Here is a 22,441-nt window from a genome sequence, read left to right as displayed (position 1 = left end):
GGCTGGGTCTTTATACATCCATAGGATGCTGTGATATGCTGCCCAGATCACTGTTTCAAGACCAAAGCACTTAGTCCTTCATCCATCTGGAGCACTGGCTGGCAATGCCTTACAGCCGAGTTCTTCCCAGTGCATGCTCAGATTCTTTCCCTCACTCTCATACATCAACTGGATAGGGAGAGATCCAAGGGACCCAGTGGAGGAATTGCACTTCTATGGCTGATTTTTAACACAATAATAAGTTAAGCAAAATGCTTTGATTCTTGAATTTATACTATATAGCTATTATATAGATGTTACATTACATGTAAATATATGGCTTATATTTTCAGTGATTGATTTCAGAGGTTATTTCATTATTAATGAATTTCCTTAAGGAAACCTCAATGAAAGTATAAGATTGTACAGTTAGTGGTAGGCTGCCGACACCCAAACCTCCTCGATGCCAGGTTGAGATTGCTCCCTAAGCCTTAGTGCCTTCCCTAACCAGATAGCACAGCCTCAAGGGTAAAATAGCAAACAGTGTGCCTCTTACCATGGGAGGCTTAAGGGAAAAGTTACAGGTAAAGGTTCACTCTGTACCCCTTCTCATGAAAATTTTACTCTGAAATTTCAGAGGGTAGCTCTGTTCTCCAGTAATCTGATAAGGTGGTATATGTGTCAACTACGTCACTAAGCAACACTGGACTTCCCAGGTAGTGCTAGTGGTAAATAATCTGCCTGCCAATGCAGGAGACATAGGAGATGTGGGTTCGATCCCTGGGTCAGGAAGATCCCCTGGAGGAGGAAATGGCAACCCACTCCAGTATTCTTGCTTGGAAAATTCCATGGACAGAGAAACCTGGCAGGCTATGGTCCATGGGGCCACAAAGAGCTGGACACCACTGAGTGACTGAACACATGTAAGCAACATTACTAAAGGTAAAAATGACCCGATTAGTAACTAGCATCTGACAGGGAGGGATTTTAAATAAACTATTAATACCTAACAGGAAACTGTAACTTTGAGGTTTCCTGAGTGTGCTGACTTTTGTAACTGGGCAGATCCATTGAGGGGACCCTGAAAACTATGCCAATGGAATTATGAGAGAGAGTCGTCCCAGGGCATGTAAACCAAGGCAGCTTCTGCACCCATCCAATGCGAAGCTCTTTTCCTTGCATCTGAGCTTTGTAACCTGGGGACTAAAGGATTCTGATACATGGTCCTCTGTGTGGATTCAGCAAGAGCTCCCACAGGAAGAGAGACCCCCGATGCTGTGCTGTTGGAAGCTGTGGGGCCTTATGGCTTTCTGAGGAGATTGATACTCAAATCATACCAAACATGGCCTGTGTTCATCTTGTGAGTATGAATGTTAGGTGCACCTAAGACCCAGCCTTGTGGTTACTGTAGAGGGCATCAGGGCTCAAATTGGGCAGGCTGTGCCTCATGCCATGCTGAGCACCCAGCTCAGTGCGACAGGGGTACCTCATCTAATTCCATGAGAACAAGGCTTTTGTTTTAAATAACACAAACATGTTTTGTAGCTTTATTTGTGATAGAGTATAGTCATCTGCTAACAAAACCTACAAAAATAATTTTGAGTCCTGTTTTTTTGTCAAAACAGTCTAACTGCTGTCATATCAACTAACAGTTTCAATAGCAGATTCCATAACCGAGATGCAATGCACCAATATTTTCCCTGCTGTATTTCTACATTCAGTCTGGGCTGCTACAGACAGAAAGCACAAGGGTACTTTTTTCTTGAATTTGTAGTGGAAACCTTGGCAGACAGTAACTGCTTCAGGCCTGTCAAACAGATGCATGAAATGCACCAGTTTAAATGGGAGTGCTTCATTTTCCACATTATGATTGTTAGCGTACAGCACAGAGCTCAGTGATGCTGCTTGTCCTCCTGCTCCCTTCCAAAGGAAAAATCAAACTCACCTTAGGTATCTTGCTCATTTTCAGTTTCTCCCTCAAGTAGCTCAGTGTCTGATGTCCGCCCTTGCTCAGCAAAATGCGTCTTGAGCATGTCCTCTGTGTGCCTGTGGATGATCTGATGGGCTGCCAGGATGTGCTTCCGCTGAGAGTTCCTCACTGTGCCGAAGGGATGGGAGACGTGTTACTCTGGACGTCAGAACAGATCATTCCCAAAGGTTTTCAAAAGAGTAGAGACAGAAATGATAACTTTGCAAGCCACATATTCTCTTGCATAAAGCTAACTGGATTAAAGAAAATTTTCTGTGATTTTGGAAGGACACATTCCAAAGGTAATTCAACCTAAATCTCAATATTGCTGCTCACTCTCTGTTCAGTCCAGTCATGTTCCTCCCTACTAGGTTGGCCTTCACTCCACGGCTGAGTGGCCTCCCTCACCTGGAATACCTGTACTCCAGATCCTGCCCTTCTGCAAAGCCCAGCCCAAGTCCAGCTCCTCCAGGAAGTCTTTGACTGAGGCAGCTCACATTTCTCATGACCACGCTTGAGTCTGGGCCAGTCTATTCAGTGTTCAAGTGCTTCAGGGGAGTTTCATTTTGTTTTTCACCTAGATTATAAATGACCTAAAGGTAAAGATCTTGTCTCATGCTTCTCTTTGTGCTTCAGTCCCTAATATGAAGGGTACTTGTTGACTGATGAATTTGAGTTCATGGCTTTAGCAGTTGTTCTTAGTGTTACATTCTAAGAATATTTATTATCAAGGCTTAGTACATTAAGCATCCCATTTCCCTTTTGAAAAGTGGTAACTGTGGTGATGATGGGGGTAGCAGATAGCATTTGTCCTTACTTCGCGCCAGGTATGGTTTTAAATAGCTGGCATATAATTATTCCTTTAAACTAATCACAACCCTAAAAGAGTATTATTACTATCTCCATTTTCGGATGAGGCAGCTGAGATACCGAGATTAGGTGATTTGCCTAAAGTCATACAGCTGCTACTGCTAAGTCACTTCAGTCGTGTCTGGCTCTGTGTGACCCCATAGATGGCAGCCCACCAGGCTCCCCATCCCTGGGATTCTCCAGGCAAGGACACTGGAGTGGGTTGCCATTTCCTTCTCCAATGCATGAAAGTGAAAAGTGAAAGTAAAGTTGCTCAGTCGTGTCCGACCCTTAGTGACCACATGGACTGCAGCCCACCAGGCTCCTCCGTCCATGGGATTTTCCAGGCAAGAGTACTGGAGTGGGGTGCCATCGCCTTCTCCCAAGTCATACAGCTAGTAAAGCACAATAAGTACCATGGCTTCTATGCCGTTCAGATGTCAGCTAGTTTATATAGGCTAAATCACATAGAAACTTGGAACACTTCACAGTAGTATGGTTGAAAGAATGGGGACTTTGGAGCCACATAGACCATGGTGCAATCTGCAAATTGTGTAACATCTCTAAGCACTAATTTCCTTAACTAAAGTATGAGAACACATCTATAGAAGTTATAAGAAATTTAGATAAGGTATTTCTAAAAATGCTTAATACATTTTCTGGAACTTGGTATGCATTTAAACCTTGGTTGTTACTATTATTTTCATCTATATACAGGTCTTCAAGGTCATTCCCATCTATCAAATTTTAGAAAAATAAGAGTTGGTGGATTAGGAAGACTCTAAGCTCAACTCCTCTCATGGGCACAGAAAAATTACAGCTATTTACAGAGAAACTATGGATAAGAAAGGCCAGAACCTACCAGAAAAGACCTCTACAACTAAAGATAATATAGAACAAACCATAATAGACAGATAGGATGGGCAGAGTTGTGTTATAGTCAAGAGCCGTACACCTAGTAGGCAACCCTCAAACAGGAAAATTACTACAACTGCAGAGATTCACCAAAGGAGTCTGAGCCCCACATTGGGCTCCACAGCACAGGGTAAGACAGTACTGGAACATTTGGCTTTGAAGACCAGCAGGGCTTGCTTTCAGCAGACGCTATGAGCTGTGAGAAATAGACTCCACTCTTAAAGGACACACACAAGATCTTATACACTGTGCAATCTAGGGCAGAAGAAATAATCTGACAGGACCATGGGTCCGGCCCACCCGTTAATCTTGGAGAGTCTCCCGGGGTAGTAGAAGGCAACTGGACCTCACCCCTGGGGATAAAGACACTGGCAGGAACCACTTGGGGGAGCTTGCCCTACCACATGAATACTAGTGCTAGTGAGCACTATTTTGTAATCCTCCCTGCAACTTATTTGCCTTGGGACCTAGGCTATACCCATCAGCCTATAGGCACGAGTAATGGAATACCTCAGGCCAAGCAAGTAGGTGGGCAGGGACTCAGCACCACCTACCAGTGGGCAGGTTGCATTAGAACACCCTAAGCCCACAGCCACCCATGGACATAGCCTTGTCCACCAGAGGGCCCAGGACCTGGCCCTACATACCAGGACACAGGTAATATAGAACTGGGACCCCCAGGGCCTACTACAGCAAGAGACCTTGGATCCTGGCTCAACCCACTGGTAGGCTGGCACCAGTCCTGGACCCACTGGGTCCCAGCCACACCAACCAGCAGGACACCACCAGCTCTGAGACACTTTGGGCCCCCCACACAGCCTCCCCAGAACGTAGCCCCCATTCACCAGACACAGAATGAATAAATAAGGTCTTACTGTAAAGCATGAGGAATCATACTCACTATCCTGTGATAAGCCATAGAAGAGAAGAGTGTAAAAGGAGGATGTATATATATGTATCACTGAATCACTTTGCTGTCCAGCAGAAATTAACACAACACTGTAAATCAACTATACTTCAATTAAAAAAAAAAACAGGCAGACTAGCAACAAAAAAGGGAACTCTACAGAAGAATGGATGAACACAGTGAGCAGTAAATGTTTTTAACCAAGAGTTAGAAAATATAAAGAACTAAACAGATGGAAATACAGTAACTGAAATGAAAAATGCACTAGAGGGAATCAACAGTAGATTAAGTAATACCGAGGAATAGATCAGTAAGCTGTAAGAGAGTAGTGGAAATCACTCAGGCTAAACAGAAAAAAATAAAAAGAAATAAGGACAGTATAAAAGACCTCTGGGACATCACCACACACTAACATTTACCTTACAGGAGTCCCAGAAAGAGAAGACAGAGAAAGTGGCAGAGAACATACTTGAAGACATAATAGCTGAAGACTTCCCTAACCTGTGAAATGAATGAAACATGCAAGTCAAGGAAGCACAGAGAGAGCCCCAAACAGGATCAACCCAAAGAGGACCACATCAAAACATACTATAATTAAAATTGCAAAAATCAAAGATAAAGAGAGATTATTAAAAGCAGCAAGCGAAAAGAAACAAGTTATGTACTAGGGAACTCCCATAAGGCTATAGTCAAGAATATTGGAGTGGGTTGCCATTCCCTTCTCTAGGGGATCTTCCTTACCTATCAATAATTACTTTAAATGTAAATGAACTAAATGCTCCAATCAAAAGACACAGTGACTGAATGTATACACAAAAGAATCATATATATGCTGCCTATAAGAGACTCACTTGGGACTTCCCTGATAGTGCACTGGATAAGAATCTGTCTGCCAGTGCAGGGGACTCGGGGTCGATCCCTGGTCTGGGAAGATTTCATATGCCTCGGAGAAACTAAGCCTGTGCACACAGCTACTATGCACACAGCTACTGGGCCTGCTCGCTGCAACTACTGAAGCCCGCTTGCCTAGAGCCTATGGCTCCACCAGGAGAAGCCATCACAACGAGGGACCTGAGCACTGCAACAGAATAGCGCCGCCTTGTCGCAACCAGAGAAAAGCCCACACAAAGCAATGAAGACCCAGTGCAGTCGAAAATAAAAATAAATTAAAAAAAAAAAAGATTCACCTGACATCAGAGGATAGAAAAAGGTGTTATATGCAGAAAGAAATCAACAGAAAAGCAGGGGTGAAATACTTATAAACAAATATTAAAACAAAGGTTGTTACAAGAGCCAAAGAAGGATATTATATAATAATCAAGGGAAGAAATAATTATAGATGTACCCAATACAGGAGCACTTTAATTCATAAGGCAAATATTAACAGACATAAAGACAGAAGTCAACAGTAACACACAATACTAGGGCGTGTATGTGTGTGTGTAAGAATTTATTTTACAGCAAGACCTAGGATATCGGTTCCTCTGTCACAGGCAATGAAAAATGAAATTATTCAGAAATTTCTCTGCAGTGAATTACAAACAGCTTTCCTGCAAGAACAGCCTTCTCTTCATCTAGAAATTTCCATATTTATAGAAAACCCCAAAACATATTAATCTTTGTTTGTTTGACTCCATCCAGGTTTCCAATACTAGGCACTTTAATACCCCACTTACATCAATGAACAGGTCATCCACATATATAATTAATAAGGAAACACTGGCCTTAAATGACACACCAGACCAGATGAACTTACTAGATATGTATACAGAACATGTAATCCAAAAGCAGAAGAATATTCATTCCTTCCAAGTGCACAAGGAACATTCCCCAGAATAAATTACATGCTAGGCCACAAGATGCCTATTGTCAAATTCAGACTTAAATTGAAGAAAGTAGGGAAAACCACTAGACCATTCACGTATGACCTAAATAAAATCCCGTATGACTATACAGTGGAAGTGAGAAATAGATTCAAGGGATTAGAACTAATAGAGTGCCTGAAGAACTATGGATGGAGATTCATAACACTGTATAGGAGACAGGGATTAAGACCATGCTCAAGAAAAAGAAATGCAAAAAAGCAAAATGGCTGTCTGAGGAGGCCTTACAAATAGCTGAGAAAAGAAGAGAAGCTAAAGGCAAAGGAGAAAAGGAAAGATATATCCATTTGAATGCAGAGTCCCAAAAGAATAGCAAGGAGAGATAAGAAAGCCTTCAGTGATCAGTGCTAAGAAATAGAGGAAAACAATAGAATGGGAAAGACTAGAGATCTCTTCAAGAAAATTCGACATACCAAGGGAACATTTCAGGCAAAGATGGGCACAATAAAGGACAGAAACGGTATGGACCTAACAGAAGCAGAAGATATTAAGAAGTGATGGCAAGAATACACAGAAGAACTGTACAAAAACATCTTCATAACCCAGATAATCATGATGGTGTGATCACTCACCTAGAGCCAGACATCCTGGAATGTGAACTCAAGTGGGCCTTAGGAAGCATCACTATGAACAAAGTTAGTGGAGGTGATGGAATTGCAGTTGAGCTGTTTCAAATCCTGAAAGATGATGCTGTGAAAGTGCTGCACTCAATATGCCAGCAAATTTGGAAAACTCGGCAGTGGCCACAGGACTGGAAAAGGTCAGTTTTCATTCCAATCCCAAAGATGCAAGGATTCTTCAATATCCGCAAATCAATCAATGTAATTCACCACATTAACAAATTGAAAAATAAAAACCATATGATTATCTCAATAGATGCAGAGAAGGCCTTTGACAAAATTCAACATCCATTTATGATAAAAACTCTCCAGAAAGCAGGAATAGAAGGAACATACCTCAACATAATAAAAGCTATATATGACAAACCCACAGCAAACATTATCCTCAATGGTGAAAACTTGAAAGCATTTCCCCTAAAGTCAGGAACAAGACAAGGGTGTCCACTTTCACCGCTACTATTCAACATAGTTCTGGAACTTTTGGCCACAGCAATCAGAGCAGAAAAACAAATAAAAGGAATCCAAATTGGAAAAGAAGAAGTAAAACTCTCACTGTTTGCAGATGACATGATCCTCTACATGGAAAACCCTAAAGACTCCACCAGAAAATTACTAGAGCTCATCAATGAATATAGTAAAGTTGCAGGATATAAAATCAACACACAGAAATCCCTTGCATTCCTATACACTAATAATGAGAAAGTAGAAAAAGAAATTAAGGAAACAATTCCATTCAGCATTGCAACGAAAAGAATAAAATACTTAGGAATATATCTACCCAAAGAAACTAAAGACCTATATATAGAAAACTATAAAACACTGATGAAAGAAATCAAAGAGGACACTAATAGATGGAGAAATATACCATGTTCATGGATCGGAAGAATCAATATAGTGAAAATGAGTATACTACCCAAAGCAATTTACAAATTCAATGCAATCCCTATCAAGCTACCAGCCATATTTTTCACAGAACTAGAACAAATAATTTCAAGATTTGTATGGAAATACAAAAAACCTCGAATAGCCAAAGCAATCTTGAGAAAGAAGAATGGAACTGGAGGAATCAACTTGCCTGACTTCAGGCTCTACTACAAAGCCACAGTCATCAAGACAGTATGGTACTGACACAAAGACAGACATATAGATCAATGGAACAAAATAGAAAGCCCAGAGATAAATCCACACACATATGGACACCTTGTCTTTGACAAAGGAGGCAAGAATATACAATGGAGTAAAGACAATCTCTTTAACAAGTGGTGCTGGGAAAACTGGTCAACCACTTGTAAAAGAATGAAACTAGATCACTTTCTAACACCGCACACAAAAATAAACTCAAAATGGATTAAAGATCTAAATGTAAGACCAGAAACTATAAAAATCCTAGAGGAGAACATAGGCAAAACACTCTCCGACATAAATCACAGCAGGATCCTCTATGATCCACCTCCCAGAATTCTGGAAATAAAACCAAAAATAAACAAATGGGATCTAATTACAATTAAAAGCTTCTGCACAACAAAGGAAACTATAAGCAAGGTGAAAAGACAGCCTTCTGAATGGGAGAAAATAATAGCAAATGAAGCAACTGACAAACAACTAATCTCAAAAATATACAAGCAACTTATGCAGCTCAATTCCAGAAAAATAAGCGACCCAATCAAAAAATGGGCCAAAGAACTAAATAGACATTTCTCCAAAGAAGACATACGGATGGCTAACAAACACATGAAAAGATGCTCAACATCACTCATTATCAGAGAAATGCAAATCAAAACCACAATGAGGTACCACTTCACACCAGTCAGAATGGCTGCGATCCAAAAATCTGCAAGCAATAAATGCTGGAGAGGGTGTGGAGAAAAGGGAACCCTCCTACACTGTTGGTGGGAATGCAAACTAGTACAGCCACTATGGAGAACAGTGTGGAGATTCCTTAAAAAATTGCAAATAGAACTGCCTTATGACCCAGCAATCCCACTGCTGGGCATACACACCGAGGAAACCAGAATTGAAAGAGACACATGTACCCCAATGTTCATCACAGCACTGTTTATAATAGCCAGGACATGGAAACAACCTAGATGTCCATCAGCAGATGAATGGATAAGAAAGCTTTGGTACATGTACACAATGGAGTATTACTCAGCCGTTAAAAAGAATTCATTTGAATCAGTTCTGATGAGATGGATGAAACTGGAGCCGATTATACAGAGTGAAGTAAGCCAGAAAGAAAAACACCAATACAGTATACTAACACATATATATGGAATTTAGAAAGATGGCAATGACGACCCTGTATGCAAGACAGGAAAAAAGACACAGCGGTGTATAACGGACTTTTGGACTCAGAGGGAGAGGGAGAGGGTGGGATGATTTGGGAGAATGGCATTCTATCATGTATACTATCATGTAAGAATTGAATCGCCAGTCTATGTCTGACGCAGGATACAGCATGCTTGGGGCTGGTGCATGGGGATGACCCACAGAGATGTTATGGGGAGGGAGGTGGGAGGGGGGTTCATGTTTGGGAACACATGTAAGAATTAAAGATTTTAAAATTAAAAAAAATAAAAAATAAAAATAAAAAAAAAAAGAAAGGCAATGCCAAAGAATGCTCAAACTACCACAAAATTGCACTCATCTCACACACTAGCAAAGTCATGCTCAAAATTCTCCAAGCCAGGCTTCAATAGTACATGAATCATGAACTTCCAGATGTTCAAGCTGGTTTTAGAAAAGGCAGAGGAACCAGAGATCAAATTGCCAACATCTGCTGGATCATTGAAAAAATAACAGAGTTCCAGAAAAAACATCTATTTCTGCTTTATTGACTATGCCAAAAAGCCTTTGACTGTGTGGATCACAATAAACTATGGAAAATTCCTCAAAAGATGGGAATACCAGACCACCTGGCCTGCCTCTTGAAAAATCTGTATGCAGGTCAGGAAGCAACAGTTAGAACTGGACATGGAACAACAGATTGTTTCCAAATCAGGAAAGGAGTACATCAAGGCTGTATATTGCCACCCTGCTTATTTAATTTATATGCAGAGTACATCATGAGAAACACTGGGCTGGATGAAGCACAAGCTGGAATCAAGATTGCCAGGAGAAATATCAATAACCTCATATATGCAGATGACACCACCCTTATGGAAGAAAGCAAAGAAGAACAAAAGAGCCTCCTGATGAAATTGAAAGAGGAGAGAGAAAAAGTTGGCTTAAAGCTCAGCATTCAGAATACATTCTAAGATCATGGCATCTGGTCCCATCATTTCATGGCAAATAGATGGGGAAACAGTGACAGACTTTATTTTTGGGGGCTCCAAAATCAATGTAGATGGTAACTGTAGCCATGAAATTAAAAGACGCTAACTCCTTGGAAGAAAAGTTATAACCAACCTAGACAGCATATTAAAAAGCAGAGACATTACTTTGCCAACAAAGGTCTGTCTAGTCAAAGCTATGGTTTTTCCAGTAGTTGTGTATGGGCATGAGAGTTGGACTATAAAGAAAGTTGAGCACTGAAGAATTGATGCTTTTGAACCAAGATGTTGGAGAAGACTCTTAAGAGTCTCTTGGACTGCAAGGAGATCCAACCATTCCATCCTAAAGGAAATCAGTCCTGAATATTCATTGGAAGGACTGATGCTGAAGCTAAAACTCCAATACTTGGGCCATCTGATGCAAAGAACTGACTTATTTCAAAAGACCCTGATGCTGGGAAAGATTGAACGTGGGAGGAGAAGGGGATGACAGGATGAGATGGTTGGATGGCATCACCGACTCAATGGACATGAGTTTGAGTAAACTCGGGGAATTGGTGATGGACAGGGAGGCCTGGCGTGCTGCAGTCATGGGGTTGCAAAGAGTCAGACACAACTGAGAGACTGAACTGAACTGAGGCCACAAGACAAGTCTCAATAAATTTAATAAAACTTAAATCTCACCATCTTTTATAAGTACAACTCTGAAACTAAAAGCCAACTATGAGAAAATACTAAAAACATGCAGAGCCGAAACAATATGCCATTAACAACCAATGGATCACTAAAGAAATCAAAGAAGAAATTTAAAAAATACATGGAGACATATGAAGTAAACCATGCAACGATCCAATCTCTGGGATGTCGCAAAAGCAGCTCTTAAGAGGAAAGTTCATAGTCACACAAGCCTACCTCAGGAAAGACATATCTCAAACCAAGAACCTGATCGTACACCAAGCAACTAACAGAAGTCAGTAGAAGAAAAGAAATCAAAGATCAGAGAAGAAATAATTGAAACGTAGCCTATTTCTTAAAAAGTAGAAAAGATCAATGAAATTAAGAGCTCTTGCTTTGAGAAGATAAAATTGATAAATCCTTTGTGAAATTCAAGAAAGAAAAGAGGGACCAAATAAATAAAATCAGAAATGAAAAGGAGAAGCTATAACCAACACCACAGAAATAAGAGAACAATATGAACATCTGTATGCCAATTAGATAAAGAACCAAGAAGTAATGGACAGATTACTAGTAATGCAGAATCTCACAAGGCTAAAACAGGGAACATAGAAAGTGTAAAAGAGCAAGTACCAGTACTGAAACTGAATAAGTAATAAAAGAACATTCCCAACAAACAAAAGTCTGGACCAGATGGCTTCACAGGTAAATACCTACTCTCAAACTTTTCAAAAAACTGCGGCGGGAGGAATGCTTCTTAACCACCTTATCTTCTGCCTCCCCTTCTCCTCCTGCCGTCAGTCCTTCCCAGCATCAGGGTCTTTTCCAATGAGCTGGCTCCTCACATTATTTACAACAGAGAGGATATGGAAGCAACTTACAAGTCCATCAACAGGTGAAAGCATAAAAAGACATGGGTGTGTGTGTGTTTACATACATATATAATGGAATACTGCTGCTGCTGCTGCTGCTGCTGCAAAGTCGCTTCAGTCGTGTCCGACTCTGCGACTCTGGAGTGGGTTGCCATTTCCTTCTCCAATGCGTGAAAGTGAAAAGTGAGAGTGAAGCCGCAATGGAATACTACAGAACCATATACAGAAAACAAGCTTGCCATTTGCAACAACATGGATTGATGTGGACGGTACTGTGCTCCGTGAAATAAATCAGACAGACAAATACTGCAGTTATCACTTACGTGTGGAATCTCAAAAAATCAAACGAATGAATTTAACAAAACAGATCCACAGATACAGAGAACAAGCAAGTGGTTACCAGTGAGGAAAGGGAAGCTGGGAGGGGCAAGATGGGGATAAGGGATTAAGAGATGCAAACCACCATGTATAAAGTAAGTAAGCTACAAGGATATATTGTACAGCACAGGGAATATAGCCAATATATTATCCGAACTTCAAACAATGTAATCTATAAAAATTTTAAATCGTTGTACAGCTGAAACGAATAAGTCAACTAGACCTCAATAATTTTTTTTAATGCATCCAAATAAATCAATAATGAGATATCTCAAATAGTCTGTATGTGATAGTTCTTAATTTGGGGTAAAGAGTATTTATAACCATGGACGCCTTACTTGGAAAGAGAAAGAAATATAATGTGTACTCCCCATCCAGATGGCTTTCTTCATTTGGGCTACATCCATATAAAGGGAAGAGGTTAGGATTTGCTCAGTTTGCCCACAGATGACTCCCACTGATCTCTATAGATCAAGACTCCTTCAGCTCCTTCCTCCCAGAGTCAGGAGAAGCTGGGGGAGAGGGTCATAAACCAGTAACTGTTAAACACAGGATTTCTCCTCTTCTTCAGGTGAACTGATATGAAACAGGCTGGCCTCACTTTGCACTGAGGAGGAGAAAGGAGTTACTTATTTTCTTAAGGATCTAGAAAACATAAGATCCCTTTTATAATAAAAAGTGATACAGGGATACTTATTATTTGATCTGAAAATTGAAGTTTTTTCGGTAGAGGCATTATCATACACTGTTGATGGGGATATGGATTGAAGTTTTTTTTGTGGGGGCAGTTTGGTGGTATCTATCAAAATGTAAAACACACTGTATTTCCAGCATTGTACTACTAGGAGTTTACTCTCAGACGAATGACCAGGGTGTTCACAGCTTTTTATAGGAAAACACACAGGAATAAACTAAGTGCTTACTGCTGGGGGTAGTGGTTTAAAAACTACGGTACAATCGTGTAATGGGAAAACAGGGTATTTCTTTGTTCTCTTCTAATGCATTAGAACTCCACCATTCCTTACTCCCTAGTTACATGATCCGAAATATTACATTTCTCTTAAACCTGTCTAGAATTCTCCTGCAAACTCTTGAAACCTCCCAGGCTCGTATTTCACTTAATATTGATCTACTGGTCGCACCCCCTCCCTCTGGGCTCAGGACTATCACTAGTACCCTGAAAGCTCTGGAAGAACATTGTTTCTTTAAAACACATATTTTTTTCTTCTCCTCCTCTACTGAATAAAAGCAGCAATCTTTAAAAACATGCCACTTTTGGCAAATGATAAGTGAGGCTACTTCTACTGAGATGAGCTCTGGCAGGAACAAAAGACATTGTGACTCAGCAGAGCTGCAGAATAGCGTTAGGTTTGTCAGGCTTCCCGCTTTGCAGCACCTGACTTGCATGTGCCCTGCCTCCAAAAGGCGGCCACAGTTGGAAAACCCTGCATACTCTCAACATTTGTTTCACGTTGAAAAAATCAAATCACAAAACACAAGCTGATGGTTACCAAAGAGGAACGAGATGGGGCAGGGATAAATTAGGAATATGGGATTAACATATACACACAAGTATATATAAAATAAACAAGGATTCGCTGTATAGCACAGGGAACTATATTCAATATCTTGTTAACCTATAGTGGAAAAGAATCAGAAGATATGTGTGTGTATATACATATATAAATAACAATGATTTTGCTGTATACCTGAAACTAACATAATATTGTGAATCAACTATTTCAATCAAAAACAAAAACCCCAAAATACACCTCTTCTGAGAACTGCATCTTAAAGAAGGTTTGGAATTTAATGCTTCATCAAACTTATTAGAACCACACGCATCCATACTGGAGGAGATTATATTTTGCCACTGGACAGCATCAAGAGAACTTGACAAACTGAAGATAACTCTTGACTCCTCTTCAGAATTTCCCCCATACCTCTGCTCAGTTTTAAACCTCTGTAATATTGAAAATAGCTTCTATCTTTAAAAAGATTATCGAATGAAGCATTTATGTTGGCTTACCCTTTTCTTTGACAAAGTCCTTTTGCACCTCTGGGATTAGGAAACTGTAAACCAGCTCGGCCACAATCTCCTCTGACTGAAGCTGAGTGCGACTGAAAAATAAGAACATATTAAAAGCGTTTCCTTTGCTGCCTTGCTTGAGCTGCCGATTTACACTTGGATCCTCCTCGCGTGTGTAAGGAGCTCCACTGCTCAGATCCTACGACTGCCTTTTCCTTGAGTGATCTGAAATAGCACATTCCTGGTGAGTTTCCTTAACTCCATGGAAAATCCAAATTTGTCCTTTACTTCCCCTGCCTCCCAGGAAAGGAGTGTTAAGAGACACAATTTACACATGGAAGCCAAAAACCTTGGGGTGACAGCCAAGTAAAATTGGACAAACTCACATTTCTTTCAGGCTTTGTGATATTCTAAAAGTAAGAAATATGAAAGTGATCCAGACTGCAGAGGATAACTGAAAATTCTATAACCAACGTGTGGCTCCTGCCATACAAAAGTACAGGTCTGCTGGCAGCCGTTAAAACAAAGCATACTGAAGCATGACTTAGTTATTTGTTTCTCCTTGGTGGTGAAATCTTAGGCCCTTGAAAAACACACATGAGTAACAGCAAAGGGGCTGTCCATCCCACCATCTGTCCCTTTGGTACACACCGGCTTTCCATTTCATAAGCAATGTCATTGATTTCCTCAGCCATCTTCTCTATTTCTGCCCTGGCTTGTTCTTCTGCAGTGTTCTCTTCAGTGTTCAGTATTATGTCCTCCAGATAGGAAGTTACGGTGCTTTGGTGAACTTTAATCACCTGCAAAAGTCCCAAATACGCCGGCTACTCAGAAAAGGGATGCTACTACCATAAACAAGACAAGAAAAATGCACAAACATTGGCCGACATTCTTAGCATGTCTATTTCATTTATCAAGTCAACAGTCCCTGCACTGTGTGTTCCTTCAGTCCATTTCTAATCCACCTATATCTACCCATTCTGGGCAGACCCTACATACTTGGCTCATTTTAGAATTGTGGGTCTCAGTTTGGGGTGGGCAATACAAAACACTGCAAAAAGATCACAGGCTTGACTCAGGAACTCTGTTTTAGGTCCTGGCTTTGTTCTTACAGCAGTGTGACTTGGTCAGGCTACCTAATTGTGGCAGAGACTAAGACTTACACAACATCCTTTCTCTCCTTCCTCTTAAAGGATTCTTAAAGGGAAAGACCTAGCTTATTTTCTCTCATTTCTCATTTCATGGAGACAAAATGCAGGAGGCACCAGTCATCTTAAACTGCCATGAGGGTCACGCCCCAGGGACAGAAAAGCACAAGTCTAGAAGGATTCTGGGTCTCTGACGAACTTTTTTAAACTATCATACCAGTCCTGGACTGCTTCTTTTTAAAGCTTTCTGAAATTGTGAAATAGAATATACATTTAGAAAAGTGCACAGCACACAAATGTACAGTGTAATGAATTCTGGTCAAGCCACGGGTAGTAGCCCAGAGGCCACAGTGGGTTCCATCTGACCACAGCTCCTTTCCATTCTCATGAGTTTATGGCAGACTTCATTTTCTTTAGAGTTTTGCTCCTTAAGATTTCAGTCATAAATAATACAATTTAGTTTTGCCTGTTTGATAGGTAGATACACAGGAAGTATCACAAACATCAAGGGTGTCATACTTTGTTCTCTATATAGTCTCAATAGATTTTGAGCTTTGGGGGATAAGAGTACTTTCTATTTAATGTCTAAATATTTCTTTATATCTGAGATAATGCTTGGGACTCAGTAACAACTTAGTACCTGTTTCTTGACTGGCACTGCAGCAGGACTCTGAATATGACATGTCTACTGTGTATCTACCCGTGAAATACCAAGTCCATATCCTTGAATCCCTGTGGCTCCCTATGCGAGAGACCCAGGGACCATAGTTCAATATGGTATCAACCAACAAACCAACGTATATTTTCTCAATGCCTGTTCTGTACAGAGGGCTACGCTGGTGCTGCGGAAGGCACAAAGGGATATACAATATGCCTGCTACCATGGAGACCACAATCTTATTCAGGAGACAAGTCACACCCAGAACAGAACAATGAGACAGTTGAGTCTTGTTCAGAGGTGGGAAGTTTAATGTGGTCTACTTCTAACAATATATGTACTTGTGTGTTTACATGCATCTTTATAAATGTGTGTGTGTGTGTGGACACATTTGTGCTTGTATGTGCATAAGTGAGTAAAGGAAACATTCGGGTGGCTGTATGTGTGTCTATACGTTCCTCCACATCATTGCTAATACTGTGCTCATGGGATTGTGTTTGTGAATGTGTCTTCATGTATGGACATGAAGTGTATATGCATTTAAATATGAGTCTATGACTATATTGCTCAATATATGTTATTTTTCTGGAAATTTACTAATGTGTACATTTCTAGTTTTTGGTATACTTATGTGCATGCAAGTATATTTATCTATAAAAGGATTATATGATGGAAGATAGGGAATTTAAATGATGCATGGGGGCGTCCCTGGATGGATACATTCTTTACATAAAGGATCCTTAAATCAGGCCAGAAGGGTCATTTTAACCCTTTCATGCCCCTCCCAGACGTGCTGACATTTTCTGGGGCTGTTCCCATCTAGAAGACACCTTCCTAGAAGTCTCTGACCAGTATCTTCCTTTCCGTATTTCTGAGTATAGTGGTTCCTTTGTCTCTCTCCTTTTATTCTCACTCCCAACTGGTTCTTCCCATCCCAGCTGGTTTTTCCTTAGTGATTTCAGTAGGGGATAGTATGCTCCTGTTTGCTAAAAATTGCTAAATCTCAGTAATCCTATTTAAAGAAAAGCTGTTAGGATGACAGGAAACTAGAATACGAATTATTATTATAGGCTGTTTGACACCAGAGATGATCCTCCACTCCAATTAAAAACTTGGGGAGGGAGAGGGGAGGGGGGTTCAGGATGGGGAACGTGTGTACACCTGTGGCTGACTCATGTTGATGTATGGCAAAACCAATATAACACTGTAAAGTAAAAAAAAAAGCTGAACTTGACAATATACAACCTACAAGTTTTTAAGCTGTACAGAAGATGGAAAATCTTTAATTTTAATCAATTTTTTAATCAGAAAAAATAGCAAATACTATTTATGAATCAATCCTAATTCCCTGGGAATTGGGTAAATCCTTAAGATCACAGATCAAATAAAACCTCCAGTTGACATAGCATTATTTTTTCTTACCCGAGGAGCTCAAAAGTAGTATCCATATTTACAATTCAGATAGCCTCCTGGACAGGAATTTTTTGTTTTTTTTTTTTAATTGGCACTTTTTAAAAAAGGTTGGCACTTTCCGTCTTTCCCATCTGGCCCAAGGGAGACTCACAGTCTTTGCTTTGACATATTCTGGGTGTGCTGGCCGCCCACACAGCCTCTTCTGTGCTCAAACCCCTCAGCCTGCCCAGCTTCCACCTCTGCATTCCTGGGGGTCAGACACTCTGACTGAAAGAACACACATCAAGCTCCCCAAGAAAGGGGACATGCCCTCCCCAGACTCTAGGTGTGATATGGGGGGGCGGGTATTAGTCACAGCACAGCTCCCCTTAAAGAAATCTTCCTCACAAATCCCCTCCAATTTTATCACTTGAGCTTTTGCATTCTTGATGAGGGCAAGAGTGCTTTGAGATATTATCAATTCCTCAAATTTCCTCTGAGTTTGCATCTGGGTCAGTCTGGAATTTCACATCCACTGGGACTTGGTCAGAATTCTAATTTACCAGCCTGGCATTCCTAACTCCCACGTTTGTATCTTTAGTCAAAAAAATCTCTTCTAAATTCCATCTGATATATTCATTTGCTGAAATGACACCTCTACCAAGATGTCTCAACCTAATGTAAATCAAACTCCTGATTCCACCCCTGCCCCAAACCTATTCCGCCCTCAGCTTTCCTGCCTCGGAAAACAACCGTCATCTCCCTACTCACTGACACTGGAAACTGGACTTTATACTTGACTTCACCCTATTTCTCACTCTGACCTAAGTTAGTTCATCAGCCTCCTTTCAAGTCCCTTATTTCCACCCTGTCCTCCCTCCAACCTGTTCATACAACAAGTACCCCCAATGACCTCTGTAAAAATGTGTCACTGGGCCCCATTTGTTTCCCTCATGAAACACCACACAAAACACCATATTTTCTTATTCTACCCTTATTTGCATGTTATATAGGATTTAAGCTCTAGGAGAGAAGGGGCCATGCCTGGTATTTCCCTCCAAAGTACCCCACAATGCCTTTACATACTGCTGGGCATATCCTAGGAATCCAATATATTATCTGTTGAAGACAATTAAGAAATGAAAGCCATCTCCTATCTTGAGGTTCCTTGGGTTTGACTCAGCTCCTTATAAATGGCTTCCTTACGACGTCCCCACTTGCCTCCTTAAATATCTGGTCCTCCTCCTGCAGGCGCCTCTGCTCCACCTGGCGCCGGCCGCTCTCTTCAGCTTCACGCATCCGGCGCTGCCGCTCGGCCAGCATGGCCAGGGCGTGGACCCGCCTCTCCTCCTGCAGTCTCACCAGCTCTTTGGACAGGAAGTCAAACATGTCTGCCAGCACCCTTCCTTCCAGTCCAGCCAAGTGGTTTTCAACCAGCGACACCTTAAAAATAATAATATGACTATGAGGATACAGATTCCACTAAGAAGTGTGATTCATCAGGAGGGATGCTGGATTACCCTCGGCAGGCACTTCCCTTTCAGGACGCAATGGTTTTACTAGGAAAACTTACGATACAAACTTAGACTTGAGAAAGCGGATTGTTCAGCAATGGATGATCGTTTAGCAAAACATTAGTTAGCATCCACACAATTTTTTTTTTCCCATCAATTTTATCCAGAAGGTAAAGTGCTTACGTCTCCCCAGACATGAAGGGAAATATCAAGGTTTTGATTAAAAGATAATATTGGAGTTCAAAAAAATAGAATCTCCTAGAAATTCACTCATGATACCTTTTAATTTTTCAATGCTTGGTCCTTTAACACCAAGTTTTCAAGCTTTTCAGTAACATGAAAGTAGAAAACCTTGGTACTTTTTATTAATTTAAGTAACTTCAAAGTCATTAAGAACTGCCTTTGGAACAGAGTAGGAAATAAGCCTACATGTCTATGTAGTCACTGAGGTAGATAGGGGCCCAGAGTTCCTGGCCAGGAATAAGCCACTGTGTTTATTTATGGATCCCTCTGTCCTGGCTTTGGCACAATGAGAATAAAAGTGTTTAAGAAGACTGTACTGTGTTCCTGCTCCTAGCCTCAGTGGTAAGGGGGAAAGGCTCTTCTCCCAGAGACTTGCTGCTCTCACACTGACGATTCCCCTTGATATAAGAGAGGGAGAAAATGAGAGGATCAGAACTGCTATAGGTACGCGAGACGCCCACTGCCCCAGATGCCCGCATCCCACAGGTGTAGCCAGGAGCAGCCGAAGGTAAACAGGGCGAGTCTGTGGCTATGTGACAGCTCTTCCCGTTAATTCCTCCCTTAGCTCTTAGCCGCCATCATGTCTATCAGTCAAGTATTTATCCACTCAATGGGACAGATGAATTAAAAACTCTGGATTGTCTTAGCTATAGCCGCTCAAGTCTATAATCAGAAACCTTGAAGGGGCCGAAGCGGGCATTCTTGCATCCAGGTCCTGGGCATTCCACTGCCTGAGCATTCTGCTCTCTCTCTGAACAGATGTGCAGCTCGTTTCCATCATATCCAGGGCTCCAGGGCCCCCAGATTCAGAGACTCCAGAGACTACATTCTCCTCTTCCTTCTCTGGTCCCTTGGCTGGGTCTCACCATCTGTGGCTTTCTTCTTCCCTCCCCTAAACCACCCCTATCACTCAGAGAGCACTCAGCCCTGCTGTCACATGAAGGGAGCACAGGGATGCTCGCTTCAGAGCTGCTGACCATTTGTGCCCAGTTCACAGCACCAGAGCTGTGTGTGTCACTAAAGGCGGGTAATATTAACTTTGCTGTACGTCTACTTTCTTACAACACTTTGCAAATTGATTCTTTTCACACTGATTTACAGATAAGTGGGAGAGACAGTAAAAGTATACCTCCACTTCAGTCAACGTTAAATACTGTGAATATATACACAAACACCAGCAGAAAGTAGGAAACACATTTCCAGTTGTTGGGTTAGACCTGCAATCACCAGCTATTGTCAGTCACACAGAGCTCAGAGAACCTGAGGAAAGTCACAGAATAACATATTAACATATGTAACGTGCAGTTTAAGGAGCACGAGCTATGTACAGCTCCAAAACTCATACGTGAGTGTGGACAGTTTTTAAAATCTCATTTCTCACTTTTTCTTATTGCTTTCAGTATTTATTCATTCTACTTAGCTTCCACTGAAATATAATAGAGTCACTAAATAGTTAAGAAAAATTGGAAAAGAAAACCTTTTAAAACAGTGAAGCTTTTTTCCTTTCCTTTTTGCAAATTAAAAAAAAAAAAAAGCATATTCAACTCAGGGAGGATACAGTCCATTCAAATTGTGGACTGTCGTGCCACTGGTGAAAAATGCTGGGATTGTGGGGGGTGTTTCTTTTACATCACCTCATCTGTTGTTTGCACAGTAATAAAAATCACGGGTGAAAATGGGAGAAGGAAGGAGAGGAAAGAACCTTGTGCTCGTGCACGTTCCTCTGCCGCTGCAGGGCCAGGGTCACCTGCTTCTCGGCTTTCTTCACCAGCCTGTCATCCTCTTGCAGTGCGTGGCTGGTGCGCAGCTCCTGGATCAACTCCAGTCGCTTCTCTTTCCCTTCAAACATCTGTATCAAATCAAATCAGAGAGACCCACAAATCAGCATTGCCAGTGCAGGCACGAGGCCTTGCAGGCAGTGACCAGTGAGGCACTCATGAACTGCGGGTTCTGCTCCACCATTCAGGGCCATGGACCAGGTGTATGCCACCGAGCCGGGCGTCAGCCCTGTTTTCTAAAGCTCCTTCAGCTATTCAGGCAGACAGGAACTCAACTATCAGGTAACCGTTGGCTGAATTGCTTAAAATGCCTCTCAAAGACAAGGTGACAATTCTAGGGTCATGTTAAGAAACTGGAACCTTCCCTTCGTTTCCTGGCTCTTCCCCTAAGAAGCCTGGGGGGTATTTTTCATTGTCATTTTTCTTTTCTGAGAGATCTGCTCCTGGTCTGGAATACACAACCTGCTGTCTGAACTTCACTGCGGCGTTTCTCCTGCAGAAATACTGGCAGGAGGACAGGGAAGAGCGGTGAACACAAGATGCTCATCCAGCCTCCCTGGACTGACTCACCATAACTGAGTCTCTTAAGTTATAGCTGTCTAGGGAAGAAAAAATGTTTTAGCTGAGGCTTTACAATAGTCCCTTTTTAAACTTAAGAAGCACAATGATCTGACTAAGGCTTTACGGTCAGGAAGACCAGAGTTGAATTTGCTGGCAGTTAACATAATCTCACTCAGGCTCGTATTACTCACCTGTAAAATGGGTAATTGATAGAAAAAAAATATGCTGATATATGCAGAGCAAAGAATATATAATGTGAGCATACACTAAGAGTTCAAAACTATAGTTATTTATTTACTTAGCTATTTCATTTATTATTCATGCATTGCTAGCTAATATACAAACTCAGATTATTTTGACTGTGGAAAATTAGAGAATCCACTTAGTTTGCAATGCTTAATAGTCAAAATTCATGTATGAAAACTGCTGGATTCAGCAATTCCATGGAAGACATTAGCTTCACACTGCTTTGGTTACACACAGGAAACAGCAGGCGGCTCCTTTCTTTCCTTGATACTGTGCCACTCACTTGGGCCAGCTATGGCAGGAAAAGGGAAAGAGTAGGTAACTCAATAGCATCGTTCCACAGGACAGCAGGGTGTGGGAGGCAATTCACCCCAAGGAAACAAGCACAGGTGCACTCTGTGAATCTAGTCTCAAAGGAGAAGAACAAGGCCAGGGTTCACCCTACACACCATGTTTTGAACAACTCTGCCCCGGAGCAACTTTTGAAGGTAGATCACAGCCATTTCTATATCTTCTTCTTCCTAAAAAAAACAGAGAGAATGAAGCAGCTTGA

The 22,441-nt window shown here is 41.3% G+C and overlaps 1 protein-coding gene across 1 annotated transcript in view; it reads right to left on the bottom strand.

Annotated features, from left to right (window-relative positions):
* Positions 1 to 1,925: 1,925 nt before the first annotated feature.
* CFAP91 (cilia and flagella associated protein 91) overlaps positions 1,926 to 22,441 on the bottom strand; it is a 90,616-nt gene continuing 70,100 nt past the window's right edge. The window contains exons 12-17 of the mRNA XM_068968468.1: positions 22,338 to 22,409; positions 21,006 to 21,152; positions 18,768 to 18,989; positions 15,000 to 15,148; positions 14,349 to 14,440; positions 1,926 to 2,077 (exon numbers count right to left, since the gene is read on the bottom strand). Of these exons, the coding sequence (XP_068824569.1) occupies positions 1,926 to 2,077; positions 14,349 to 14,440; positions 15,000 to 15,148; positions 18,768 to 18,989; positions 21,006 to 21,152; positions 22,338 to 22,409 (834 nt within the window). The remainder of the gene's footprint in view (positions 2,078 to 14,348; positions 14,441 to 14,999; positions 15,149 to 18,767; positions 18,990 to 21,005; positions 21,153 to 22,337; positions 22,410 to 22,441) is intronic.

Source organism: Capricornis sumatraensis, chromosome 1 (genome assembly GCF_032405125.1).
Source record: "Capricornis sumatraensis isolate serow.1 chromosome 1, serow.2, whole genome shotgun sequence".
Lineage (NCBI taxonomy): Eukaryota > Metazoa > Chordata > Mammalia > Artiodactyla > Bovidae > Capricornis > Capricornis sumatraensis.
This window is presented reverse-complemented; position numbering and strand designations above follow the sequence as displayed.